At 40.5% G+C, this 14084-nt stretch overlaps 1 protein-coding gene across 2 annotated transcripts in view; it reads right to left on the reverse strand.

Annotated features, from left to right (window-relative positions):
• akt3b (v-akt murine thymoma viral oncogene homolog 3b) overlaps positions 1-12671 on the reverse strand; it is a 33394-nt gene extending 20723 nt beyond the window's left edge. For both annotated transcript variants that reach the window (XR_009394177.1, XM_059331744.1), the window contains exons 1-2: positions 12349-12671; positions 5102-5601 (exon numbers count right to left, since the gene is read on the reverse strand). Coding sequence is in view for 1 of the 2 variants with exons in the window: in XM_059331744.1 (XP_059187727.1) it covers positions 5102-5147 (46 nt within the window). In the remaining variant the exon portion in view is untranslated. The remainder of the gene's footprint in view (positions 1-5101; positions 5602-12348) is intronic.
• Positions 12672-14084: the final 1413 nt, after the last annotated feature.

The raw sequence follows: 14084 nt of genomic DNA on the forward strand, positions 1-14084 counted from the left end.
CAGTATGTAAATTACTGTACATGCTCAATGCAACTACAGATTTACAGACTGAGAGCTGGAGACTAAAAAACAAACATATCCCCCTTTCAGACTGCCGGTTCAAGCTGCAATATTTACTCCTCTAGTCTGTAATGTTTCGCCTGCAATCTGAATGTACCAGAGGCGTGATGGGGGGACAAAGTGTCCCCAGCTCTTCAGGGGTAGAAACGGAGGCGTTACATTGATGAGACTGTTCAGATGGGATCAATGTGAACTGGTGGAGCTGGCAAGCCCTAAAATATGTGACGTGCCATCAGAAACACGTCCGACAGCAATCGAATCATGTTCAGCAAAATGCAGAACGACTCTGCTGTAGAATCTCTACAGAGAGAAACAGCACGATGGGTAGTTCTTCACCATTACCACCATTCACCAAAGTATCGGCCGCTTATTGTAAACAAGCAGACGTCGCTTACTGTGCACATACTGCTGCAGCACATACAGAAGCCCCTTTCATAGTGCTATTTCATGCCGGGACATTTACGGCTCTCTAACTATTAACACGCTGGAAGCGGGATGCCGGGATCAAGTGATCCCACCAATTTTCCGCCTCCAGCGTTAGTCACAGAGGCGGAAAATTGGTGGGACTGTTGGAAGCAGAACCACTATGAACGAGCCATCGGGCCGAATCGGGATATTTGATGTCGTGCATGACGTCTAACACACACCTTCCACTTGGTCCGACAGTCATCAAATCACTGTTCAGCGGCACAACAACTGCAGCCGCCGTCGGCAATATAGCGTAACACTGAATGTAAACAGAAACTTTGTTTGTTTAATCTCATGGAACCTTTAAAAGGGGACCTCATGCTACAAAACCCTTAGCTCAGGTGGTGGAACATGTCCGTCATTAAACATAAAGTTGGTGGTTTGAAACCAACCTCCTGCTATCCACATGTTAAAAGACCCTTCCTCTACCCCTAAACCTGTACAGTACCTGGCCTGTGGGTCTTAATAGGTTAATTCTATGCATTCTTTTTTAAATAAACTTTTCATACAGCATCCCAAATTTGTCTGAATTGGAGTTATAGCTACATCTCCTGAACCACACCCAGTGTAAAACAAACAGTTCTTGTCCTCCTGTCAACTCAGCAACCTTTCTTTCACTTTGACTGATTTCCCATTGGTTCACAGATTTAATTGATTCCTCGCTGTGTAATGTCCCACCCAACATCCTGTTCAACAGGAAATACATCACATTAAGAAGAGGTCTTTCGTGACCCCAAACATTTGTGGCGAAGGATAATTTCGTCAAAAGAGATCAATCAGATTGACAGAATTCAGTGTCATAACTAAAAACTGAAACATGTTAAACAACTGAGGTCAAGTTTAAAGTGTTTCTCAAAAACTCAGTTTCCTAAACTGTGTGTGAACTCTGAGTTTTGATCCTAAACAGCCCACAGAACGGCTCGGGGCAGTTTCTCTGAGAGGGGCTGTTAGGGCTGAATTATAAGAGAACACAGAGGTGCAATAAACAATTCAGGGACTTGTGGGGGCCGGAGAGGAAGGAACCAGAGTGTTAGGTCATCCTCTGTAAGCTCATAGTGCCACGGAGAAACTTCCCCCTGCCTGCCAGCCAACAGCCCTGAGCTCAGACCAGACAAACACACCGGCAGCACACACAAACAGACACACACACACACACACACACACACACACACACACACACACACACACACACTAAAGTAACTGTGGGAAATAACACACCAGCCAAGTGCAGCTCAGACTGGGCTGCAGCCCTGCAAAGCCTGCCTGCTCTGCTCGCCGTCTGGCAGGTAAACAACCATTGTTTGGAGGTGCTGTTCTTCAAACTGGCAGAGCGGCTCGGGCCGTGTCCGCTCCGAGCTGCATGAAAACACATCTTTTCTGACTGAGGCCGGTCGCTGCGAACAACAACCCAAAGCTGTGTTTTTCCTGAGCAAGCTGGAACAGAGAATTCATGTTGTGCTGCAGCGTGGACCAGAGGAAACAAAAAGCTTTTACAAGACAATAACATTTGCTCCTTGTTGTTCTTGTGTGTTCAGCTTAACTTAAAGACACGTTTTTATATTATTTTGACTGATATTGACGTTTCAATTTGATGATAAAGGAGGGAATGATCATTTTTGTATCATTTTTCAGATTTTTTTGCAAGGATTCGGCCTGTCACGATGAACATGTTTTCATGGACGATTTATTGTCCAACTATTAACTGCTATCAACAATGTTATTGTAATTTTAAGACAATTTAATGACACAGATATAATGAACTTTCAAAAATAATTCAACATAAAGAGCAGACGAGAGGAGAGAAGCAGCACGACAACAAAATGTGTCTCAGCACGTTTAATAATTCTCCTCTGACTTAAACACTGTGAATTTTTGCTTAGCTGGATAGGTCGATATTGTTATTATTGTGACAGGCCTAGTGAGATTTTTTTCTTAAATCTGTAGAATAGAGCTGCACAATTATGGCCAAAATGATTATCACGATCATTTTGATCAATATTTAATCAACAATTAATTATCACGATTATTTGTTGATTTAACAAAAAACTGTTTGTATTGTCATTTAATTATAACTGCTATCATATCCATATTGTGCTATATTTCTGCTAATGTACAGATTTGTGCATTAACATAAAATTGGTCTTATTCACCAAAAATCAGTGTATCTCCTTAAAGAATAAATACAAATGCATAAAACAATAAAAAAAAAAATAAGAAAATTGCTTCATCACATGAATTTAATCGTGGGAAGCCAAAATCATGTTTGTAGCCTGGAAATCCGACGACTGACTCAGGTCAGTCTCCTGTTCCAGCCGCTGTGTTCCCCATCGGGCCAACGAGCAGATTTTATATGATGCCTGACATCCAGTGTAACTCACCAAACTCAGATTTAACTGTCAATCTGCAGCTCTGATCACATATGAATCAAGATTATGTTAAACTGTTGCCTATTTGTTGCCTCAAATGACTGTTTAATTCAATTTTGAGAAAGTTTGTTATCCGGCAAACTGACCAAGCATCGCCATACCTTGCATGGGGAACTAACGTCCCATTTTGTTGCTTTGATTCGCTCGCGTTCTTGATATCACCATTTGGAAATCAAAAACTGACAGAGAGGATCCAGACTCTCACTGCAGCAGCATAAAACTTCATTCAGAATGATGTTGACACATATTTTGCATTTAACAAGTAATGGAACTCCTGTCATTTAGATATCGGACTAGTCCATACTGTGATTTCTCTAAAATTCAGGTGGTAACATGGTAAGTGACCATATAAGAGACAGAAAGATCTAGAAGAAAAGTTTCAGCCAGTTACCTGTTGTTGAATGAAACTTTTCAAAAATAACAGCTGTGTTTCAGTTCCACACTACAAACTATGAACTAAGCATGAGGCGTGTTCACATTGATACAAGTTATTTATATTACTTTTGTCCCAAGACAATTAGATACTGCACAAATAGAAAGGAGAAGCTGCTCAGGAGTGGAAAAAAGTATTTAACTTTCTTGTAATGTTCAACAGGGAGACATTTTCCAAAGTCCTTCCATCCAAAAGTTTTAACTATTTACATTTATATAAAAGAGTGAAATAGGCTAATTTATTGTAAAGCCAACCCTGCAAACTCTGAACATACTGAACATGTGTGTGTAGAGGAGTTCAGGGGCTTCTCCATAATTTAAGTAAATGCATCATTCAGTTGCACTCTGAGAAGGAAACAGAGGGCATGAAAGCTGCTGTGAGTACACTGTAAAGGTGAAAAGAACATGACACAATGCCAGTCTGCGGAGCAGAAACTACCTGAGTAGTTCAATTTATCTGCATCATTTTTAGATACATAATTTCCTCTTTCTTTAAGGCTGAAATAGGATTTCAAGAGCTTGTTGCTGCAATGTTTTTTTTTAAGTTCAGAAAGGCAAATCTTACTTAAAGTTTGCAGGTCTGTAAAAATAATAAACTGTAGCTAAAGAATTAGTGCATATAACATATTGTATATAATTAGTGTGCATAGAAATAGGCTATTTGTTTTCTCATTAATTCATTTATTTAAAGACATGTAAAGCGTCTTCTCAGTATAGTCCTAAACACAACGGTCTCAAGTTTGATTAAATCATACGCTGCTGTGTTGATCTTGTTTCAGACCCGAGTCAGCTAAAAGATTAAAACAAAACAAAAAAAGGAAATCAGAAGAATAATAACAAAGAACAGCAGCCAACTTTGGCTGAAAATGATTCATTTTCCATCCTGCGTAAAGGCAAACCTAAAGCCATGTCACACACACACACACACACACACACACACATTAATTAATTCCATAAAAACACAAACACAGACGGCCACAAGGCCCAGAACACATCAGCCATGTTTCAGTCCAACTGTCAGGTTTGTAATAAATCAGCTTCCTCTTTGTTAACGAAAAAACACAAAACAGAAAGAAGAAGTGACTTTTAAACATTATTGTTGTTTCTGTTCTGTCGGATTAATGGCGGCTGTATTTACACCTTCATCTGAGTGGAAAGTGATGAGACGTTGTTGTAGGACTGGGCAATGTGGCCAAAATCTTCAATCCAAATAATGGTCATTTCATGTCGCAAAAACAATATTTCTCACAATATAGCATGTTGTCTTGCAATTGAATACATAAAAAGGCAAAAAAAAACAACAAGCTACATACTTAAACTACATTTACTGATGCCTGTCAAAGATTGGCCTATTTTATTTCATAGGATATTTTTATTTAAGATGTTTTTTTTATTTAAATGTGCACTTTATGGAGCTTTGACTTTAATAAAAGGTTCTCCTGTTGTTCTAGAGTATTTATGTTCACTTAAATAAACAGTTTCAATAAAAACTACTTGTGACATGTCATATTTGGCTCTGACTTTGACTGAACATTTGCTCTCACTTTGTGATAAAAATATTGGGATACATATCGTATATCGATATTCAGCCTAAATATATCGGGATATGACTTTTGGTCCATATTGCCCAGCCCTAACTAGCAGCGCTAAATCAGTAACATATGATAAAACAACATATCTTAGTGGTTCTAGATGAGAACATGAGTCCTCCTCACCTCTTTTCTGGACCCAGCCTTCCTTGACGACGTTCTGGTCGCTCATGGTGGCTTCTCCTCGTCACCAGTCCTCCCAGCTCTCCCAGTGTGGTGACGGTGCAGGGGCGGTGGCGTTGGGGGTGGTGGCGGGACAGCGTGTGCGGCTGCTGCTCAGTCAGCCTTCAGCGTCTGACCGCCGCTTGACCTCCAACCTACCTGCGCCCTCTCTCACCTGACCTCAGCTCTTTCTCTGTCGTTCTCTCCGTTTTCCCACAATCACTTTCTGTTTCCTCCTCTCGCCCCGCCGACCCGACCTCACTTTCTCTGGCTGTCTTCAGTCTCTCCTCCCCCTCCTAGTCTTCCTCACCTCCTTTAGTTTCTCTCTCTCTCTCTCTCTCTCTCTCCCTCCTTCCTTCTCTTACTCTGTTTCTTTTTCTCTCTCCCTCGTTCTCCCAAAATTCTTCTTCTTCTTCTTCTTCTTCTGCTGCTGCTGTGTTGAGGCGCTCCAGCGGTGAGTCAGCCTGGAAGGAAGCGGAGGCAGAGAAAGGAGAGAAGGCAGAGCAGGTCAGTGGATAGTTTCCTTCACACAGCAAACACAGCGGGCCGCCACATATTGTTTGGAGCCTAAAACACACTTCCTGTCTCCTTACCTCCTTCTTTACTTCTCCCTTGTCTCCTCACACTTTCTCCTCTCCTTCATTTGCTCCCTTACTCCTTCTTTTCCTCCCTCTTCATTTCCATCAGTCTTTTCCTAACTCCCTAACTTTTTTACCAACTCTTCTCCCTCCTTCATCTTTCCATTCCCTTCAGTCTTGCCTCCTTTTCTTCCTCCTTCCTTCTTCACCTCCTGCTCTACTTTCCTTTCCTTCCTCTCTCCTTGCTCCCTCACATCATCTCCTACCTTCCTCCTTTGTTCCCTCCTTTTTTTCCTTCTTCTTTGTTTATATAAGTCTTTTTCAAACCCCCCCCCCTCCCTCCTTCCTTCTTTATCCTACCCTACTCTCCTTCCCTCCTTCCTTCTTTCCTTGCCCCCTCACATCATCTCCTCCTCTTCCCCTCCTTTTGTTTCCTTCCTTCTTTTCCTTCCACTTTATTTCCATCAATCTTCTACCAAGCTACTTCTCCCCAAACTTTTTTACAACTTTGTCTCCCTCCTTTCTTCTTTACTTTTTGTCCCACCTTTCTTTCCTTCCTCTCTTCTCGCCCTCTAACATCATCTCCTCTATCCTTTGTTCCCTCCTTCTCTTCATCGGCCGTTCCCTGCATTCATTACCTCCTCATCTTCCTCCTTCCTTCCTCACTAACTCATCTCCCTCCCTCTTGTCTCCTCCCTTTCTTTCCTTCTCTCATCAGTCCTTCACAAACTACTTTTACTTTCACTTTTTTACCTCCTTTTCTCCCTCCTTCCTTCTTTATATCATACCCTACCTTCCTTCCCTTCCTCTCTCCATCCCATTGTCTCCTCTTACCCTACCTTTTTTCCTTCCTTCTTCACTTCATCTTTTTTCCTTCCTCTTCATTTCCATCAGTCTTTCTCTCACCACATCTCCCTTAACTTTTTACCTCCTTTTCTACCTCCTTCCTTCTTTACCTCCTACCCTCTTTTGTTTCCTTTTTCTCTCCTCCCTTCATCCTTCACTGACTATTTTCCATCCGTCTTCGTTCATCAGCCTATTCATAAAAACTTTTCCCTGAACTTTTTTACATCCTTGTCTCCCTCCTTTCTTCTTTGATTCCTACCCTCCTTTCCTTCCCTTCCTCTCTCCTTGCCCCCTCACATCTTCTCCTCCTCTTCCCCTTCATCTCTCCATCAGTCGTTCCCTGCATCCCTACATCTCCCCAAAATTTTCCGTCTGCTTATCTTAGTTCTTCCTTTTTTTTCGCTTTGTCCCTTTCTTTCCTTCTCTCATCAGTCATTTACAAACTACTCTTACCTCCTGCATCCTTCCTGTTCTTCCTCCTCTCATCAGTTCTTCAATAAAATACTTTTACCTCAACTTGATCCACATCAATCCATCATTACACTGGCACCGTGTCTCCTTCTCATGTTTCCTCCTCCCTCCATCAGTACTTCCCTATCTTCTCCTCCTCCAGACTTTTTATACCTCCCATTCTCCTTCCTCCCTTCCTTCCTTCCTTCCTTACTTCCTTCCGACCCTCATTGACGAGATCCGGCTTTTCTTCCAGTACATCCACCCTTTATTTCCTTGATGGCCTTTCTTCTTCCTCACACAGGTTTGGTCTCTCTCCTCCTTCCCTGCCTCACTAACTCCTTTTTCTCCTTCTCTTTTAAGGGGAAAAGGATTGCAGTACCTTAACTTTCCCTGTGATTCATCAGTCCACCACTAACTTATTCTCAAACTTTTTTAAATCAATAAATTAGACATTGACAGCAACATTTGTCAAACAAATACACCAACATTTGCTTGTTCTAGTCTCTCAAATGTGATAATTTGACACTTTTCTTGTTCATTTATGATAGTAAATCAAATATTTTGGGGTTTTAGTCAGTTGGTCAGACAAACAGAACTGAGTTAGGTAAGATAGCTTTTAGTTACGCCGCCCCTTTATCATGGAATAATTTGCAAAAGGACTTGAAACGGCCTGAGCTGATCACAGTTGGGGAATTCAAATCAATTTAAAGGACAAGACAAAGAAATTTCTCCCCTTGGTCAGTGTGACTGCTCCTCTGCTCACTCAGTGTTGTAATGGCTGTATTTGTATTTTATGTTTGTGATAATTGTGTTTCATGTTGTAACTTGTCACTTTTTATGCTGCCTTCCTGGGCAGGTCTCTCTTGAAAAAGAGATTTTTAAATCTCAATGAGGCTTTTACCTGGTTAAATAAAGAATATATATAAATGGAGCAACTTAAAATCACTTTCTGGGAAGTTGTGGTCGGAGTTTTTCACTACTTTTTGACATTTCAAAGACCAAACAATTAATAAATCAATTAATATTGTATATATTCTCCTTGCCTCAAGCCCTATCGCTGCCATATTGGATGTGTTAGTGTTGTCATTTCTTTGAGTGTGTTCAAACAAAGCTAAAACATTTCCCAAGCCACATTAGGAGTATGGTTATAGTGTACCTGGGGCACCAAATTTGCATCATGAGATAATTTCCTGTTGTTTCATTCATACAAGCATGCTTGTAACACTGCATGAGACTTCACCAGCCTTTTAGGACTTTGTGTCTGCAATTTGCATCCATTTGTGAAATGTAATACTGTGACAATTTGCAACCTGCATGTAAAAAATAGACTTAAAATCTCTCTAAAATCTCCTTCAATCATTTTTGTCACACATTCCCTTGTTTTGTCCTCCCCTTGCCCTCACTCCTCTTTTATCCCTTCACTCCCAAACTTTCTCTTTACATTCATTTCTCGCCTCCTTCTAATTTCTCCATCAGTCTCTCTCAGCCTGTCAACTCGTCACCCGACATAGACCGACAGGTGAGCAGCAGACAGACATTGACAGCAACATCTAAACTCCGAACACGCCTTTGTTTTTACAGTGGCTGCATCCCTTATGAGTTTGTCCGCAAGTTCCTAAAACACGATTAAGATCACACACACTGTTCAGTTGTGAAAAGAATACATTTTACAACCAAATAACCAAATTGTGAATATCGACACAGACTCCAGTGCTGCCTCTTTTGCTTTAGTTCGGCAGAGACTGGCAGCGGGAGAATTGGGAGATTTATATCCAAGACAGCTAACTTATTGCTTAGTCAAAATTTGTCTACATTCATAATTGTTTTAATGGAGGCAGAACCACTGTAAAAATTCAACTACACTTCATGATACTCAACTCACACTGTAGTATCAGACCGTCCATAAGTTGCAGATCAAATACACTGAAAAGTTTATAGCTATAGCTTTTTCTACAGGAAAAGTAACTGCTGTGAATCAAATGATTTGCAGGTTTTTGTGCTGAAACAACTTCAAAATACTTCTTGATTCGGGCTGAACGAATCGGAAATGGTCTAATTGTGATTATTTTGACAGCTCTTGTGAATGCAAAATGATTCACAATATTAAAGGCAATAATCACTTTTGGATCATTATTTTTCATTTCTATTGAAAAAATATGTGAAGATGGTTTTTGTGGGATTGTTTTGCAAGGCTCTATACCAAACATGATGTTTTTCTTAAGTTTGTATTGCATTGTACAAGTCACACTGTATGAAATTATACGATTTGTAGGCTTGGTCATCTCTTAAGCAACACCACTACTAATTCAGAATAATATTTTTCTTTTACAAATAATGCCCCTCCTTTGATTTGGACAGTGCAATAGTCCAATCTCCAATTTTAGGATAGTGGGGTAGAATGCGTGATACAAAATATTCACACACCATTGCATATCCCATAATGCCTATATTGTTTGATACTGAGCCAGAAACAAAATATAAACCATAAAGAGTATCAATAAGGTATAAAAATCTAATGTACACAATTTCACAATTTCACAATACCGAATAAACTAGGGCTGACCCTTCTTAGTCAATTAGTGGACTAATTGGTAATTTCTTTAGTTTTTTTCACACTGAATGATTTACTCTATTTCTAAGAAACTTATGAGCACATCTCTGATAAACACAATATTTAAAATGGTGGTTTATGCCTGAATATTTGGGAAGGAACTCAGGTTTACACATCGGACGATTATGATCATAACCTTTGATTTTTTGACAACAAAGTCTGAGTCAAAGTGACTTTCCCAACCCCAGCACTTTACCATCCCCATATTTCTAGCCTTATCTCTACACTTGAAAACATTTTGAGGTAATAATTACTTTAAATGTCAAATTATAAGAGTGTAAGATGAGATTTTGGGGCCAAGTTCCTTCAATGCACAGCGCACATTCATCAATGGGAAGATCCAAGGCTGGAAAACAAATGCGAGCCCTCCAATGACAACAACAACAATGGCTGACAGGAGCAGCCTTCCGTACCACAAACTAGACATATGTTTGGACATTACTCTGCATTTTTGCACTTCTGGTTTGATGTTAAACTGCATTAGATGTCCCAGTACCTGAACTCTGTGCAATGATGATAAAGTTTAATCTAATCTAATCACAGAATTGCCTGTATCATGTTACCCATCACGTGATAACCTTTATGTCCATATCCTACTAGTATTTTACAAGAAATAGATGTTTGACAACAAATTCTGAATCAATCTGACTTTTCCCCCACAGCATTTCACCATCTCCTTATGGCCTTTCATGAACAATTTAATACATTATTGGCAATATTCACATTATTTATATAGACTGTAAATCATAATTTAAATTTCAAACTATAAGAGTATAATTTTGGAGATTTTTTGACCATGTTCCTTCAACACACATTCATCAATGGGAAGATCCAAGGCTGGAAAACAAATGCGAGCCCTCCAATGACAACAAAAACAATGGCTGACAGGAGCAGCCCTGCGTACCACAAACTAGACATATGTATGGACATTACTCTGCATTTTACTGCATTTTTGCACTCTTGGCTAAATACTAAACTGCATTTTGTTGTCTCAGCACCTGAACCGTAAGCATTGACAACAAAGTTGAATCTAATCTAATCACAAAACTGACCTTATCTGTCATGAGATAACCTTCTACCTTCAACTCCCTCTTGTATTTTACAAGAAATGTAATGATAACATGTTATTTTTCCTGGCAAAGTCTGAGTTAAACTGACTTTATCCCACATAGCAGTTCACCATCCCCTCATAACCTTTCCTGAACAATTTAATAAATTTTGAAGAAATCATCACATTTACTATTCACATAATGACTCATAATTCAAAATTTCAAGTTATAGGAGTATAATTTTGGAGGTTTCTTGAATCATGTTCCTTCAATGCACAGCGCACATTTATCAATGGGAAGATCCAAGGCTGGAAAACAAATGCAAACCCTCCAATGACAACAACAACAACAATGCTGACAAAGTTGAATCTGATCTAATCACAAAACTGACCATACTGTATTATCTGCCATGAGATAACCTTCTACCTTCAAGTCCTCCTTGTATTGTACAGGAAATGTAATAATATGTTTTATGTTTATTTTACATATTTCCTGGCAAAGTCGGAGTGAAACTGACTTTTCTCCCATAGCAATTTAATACATTTTGAAGTCATAATCACATTCACTATAATGACTCATAATTTTAAATTTTAAGTTATAAGAGTAATATATAGGAGTATTTTGGACATTTTTGGGCCATGTTCCTTCAATCCACAGCGCACATTCATCAATGGGAAGATCCAAGGCTGGAAAACAAATGCGAGCCCTCCAATGACAACAACAACAATGGCTGACAGGAGCAGCCGTGGTATATTTCAGAAGCCGGCTGAGAGCTGCGGCCCTCGGTACAAACACAAACCCCCCTACTCCCCCACCCATCCACCCCCCGTGTCTCTGATTTATTGGCCATGATTGGGTCCCGCACCGCACCACAAACAAACAAATACTGAAACAACAGCTTTTGTTTCAAGGGCGTGTGGTGTCATTATCTTGTTACATAACAACATCCGCTTGGCGTGCTCCGTTATATTTTAATACAGGCGACGGGGAGAAATGGGACTTTCTGCACCGAGTGAGTGGTTGCTGCTAGCGACGATTAAAAAAATGAGCCGGTTCCGTGTGTGTGTGAGGCGGCAGGGTGACGGGGAGACGGTTGTGTAAGCCCGGCTGGCCTGTGATGGCTCGGCTGGGAGGAGGAGGAGGAGTAGCCAGGGATGCTAGCGGGAGGAGGAGGGGGTGATGCTAAGGCTGGTTAGCATAGCAACATGGCTCACTGACAGCCACTGGTCTCATTTTTGTCATGAAACAACGATTTATCGGTTGTTTTATTTGTTCATTGGGGACAGAGACGCGACGTTGTTTTTGAAAGGGGATGGGAGACCGGAGACGGTGAGCCGGAGGAGGAGGAGGAGGAGGAGGGGAGGTGGCGGGGAGGCTGGGGGGGTGATGGGCCGAGGCCAGACGGACGGTACCGTTCCCATTGCCTCCCCTCCCTCCTGCAGCAGCATCCCGGCGCTGCATCCTCCCAGACTGGCGGATGACGAAGCAGCAGCAGCGGCAGCAGCCCGCTCAGCTAGCAGCGGCTAGCTTAGCATGCTAACTCCGCTCCCACCGCCACACACACCCGCTCCCCAAAAATAAAAACGACGCACCTCCCCGACTAAAAACAACCCCCACAGCACGTTACAGCACATAATAACAATAATAATAATGATAATAATAATAATGTGGTACCTGGTAGTCGAAGAAGGATGCCCCCTCCTCCTCCTCCTCCTCCCCGCTCCTCCTCTATGAGCACTGGAGCATCCGACGGTCGCTCAGTGGAGAAAGCAGGAGGCGGACAGCGATGGAGCCATGGCCGCTGATGCCGAGTCCACAAGCCGGAGAAAAGAGGAGGGTTGGGGTTGTGTGTGTGTGTCCCAGACAGACAAGAGACTGCGGCGGCAGACAGACAGACAGGCGGACAGACAGACAGACCCGCTCGGCTCCTGCTCCTCCGCAGCTCCGCCAGGAAACCTCGCTCGGCTCCGAGTCGGCACGTCACGTTCAGCCAGATCCGACTGGGAGGACTCCTGCTGCGTTCAGGGGCCGTGGGACATGTGGCGGCGCTACACTCACTGACCCTACCAGCCGGGAAAAGTGACAGGGAAGCTGGGGAAAAAATATTTAAATCCTTGACTTAAATATATATATATATATATATATATATATATATATATATATATATATATATATATCCTTTATTCAACCAGGTAAAAGTCTCGTTGAGATTAAAAAATCTGTTTTCCAAGAGAGACCTGGTCAAGAAAGCAGCATAAAAAGTGACAAGTTACAACATTTAAACACAGTTCAAATAAACAATTAAATACAATGTAATGCAAATACAGCCATCACAACAACACTAAAGGCTATACTCCATATTGGTGGCCATTGTTTTTGCCTAAAAAAGACCAAAAGATAATTTCTTGTCATAATATTTGCACAAAAAAAAAGAATTAAAATTTTTAATTCAGGTCAGTTAGTTTGAGAGCTCAGTGAAAGAGTCTGCAGTAAATATGGATGCGTATCTAATCTGTTGCATTTAGAATGATGATCTGAAATGTACCTGGATTTTTTTCTCTCTCACACAGGAACAGTAACAGTGGTAAATTAAATTAATTGTAGGTTCCTCTGCTGAAACAACTTCAAAATAATGGAGAGAATCTTTTTTAAAAGCAAAAAGTGCAAAAAGATACATTTCTTGTCAAAGTAGTTGCAGAAAAACATTTCTAAAATTCCTTCAAAAATGATTAAAAGACGAGTAATAGTTTTTTTTGTGCTGAAATCTAACTGCAATTTTTTTACTGCTTTTTTTTTACTTCTAACCATCTGGTAAAATGTGACAGGGAATTTGGCAGGGGTAGAAAATAATTATTTAAAGTAAATGTAAAATTCATCATCAAAATAAATGCAGTAAAACACTCGAAATTTGTTTATAGTATTCCAGTATTACTTTATTAATGTGAAAATTCAACGTGACCCCTTGAAAACCCAATAAAAAGATAAAACAATTGAATTGGCTAATTGTTTTGCTTATATAATGTCAGGAAATAGTGCAAAATAATCAATCACAATCTCTCAGAGCCAAATGTGACTTTTTTATATAATAATTTCAGTCAGAGTAACAGTCCAAAACCCAAAGATATTTCATTTCCAACAATACAAGAGAGAGAAAAGAAATAAATCCTCCCAGTGTTCTGTATTTTACCTGAAATTTGATTATTATTGAAATTGAAATTATAATTAATTACTTAGATTAATTCTAATTGATAATATAATCGATTTGAGCGCTACATTTTAATCGCGTGTCTTGATTTACTGTACGTCTCTCAGCACGTCTGTACAGTGTGTCCTCTATATGCTGGGAACTGGGATTTTACGAGGGATACCTGAATGCAGCATCTCTCTCCTCATGGCATCCAGGGCTTTTG

The sequence above is a fragment of the Centropristis striata genome, chromosome 1, assembly GCF_030273125.1.
Source record: "Centropristis striata isolate RG_2023a ecotype Rhode Island chromosome 1, C.striata_1.0, whole genome shotgun sequence".
In the NCBI taxonomy this organism is placed as follows: Eukaryota; Metazoa; Chordata; class Actinopteri; order Perciformes; family Serranidae; genus Centropristis; species Centropristis striata.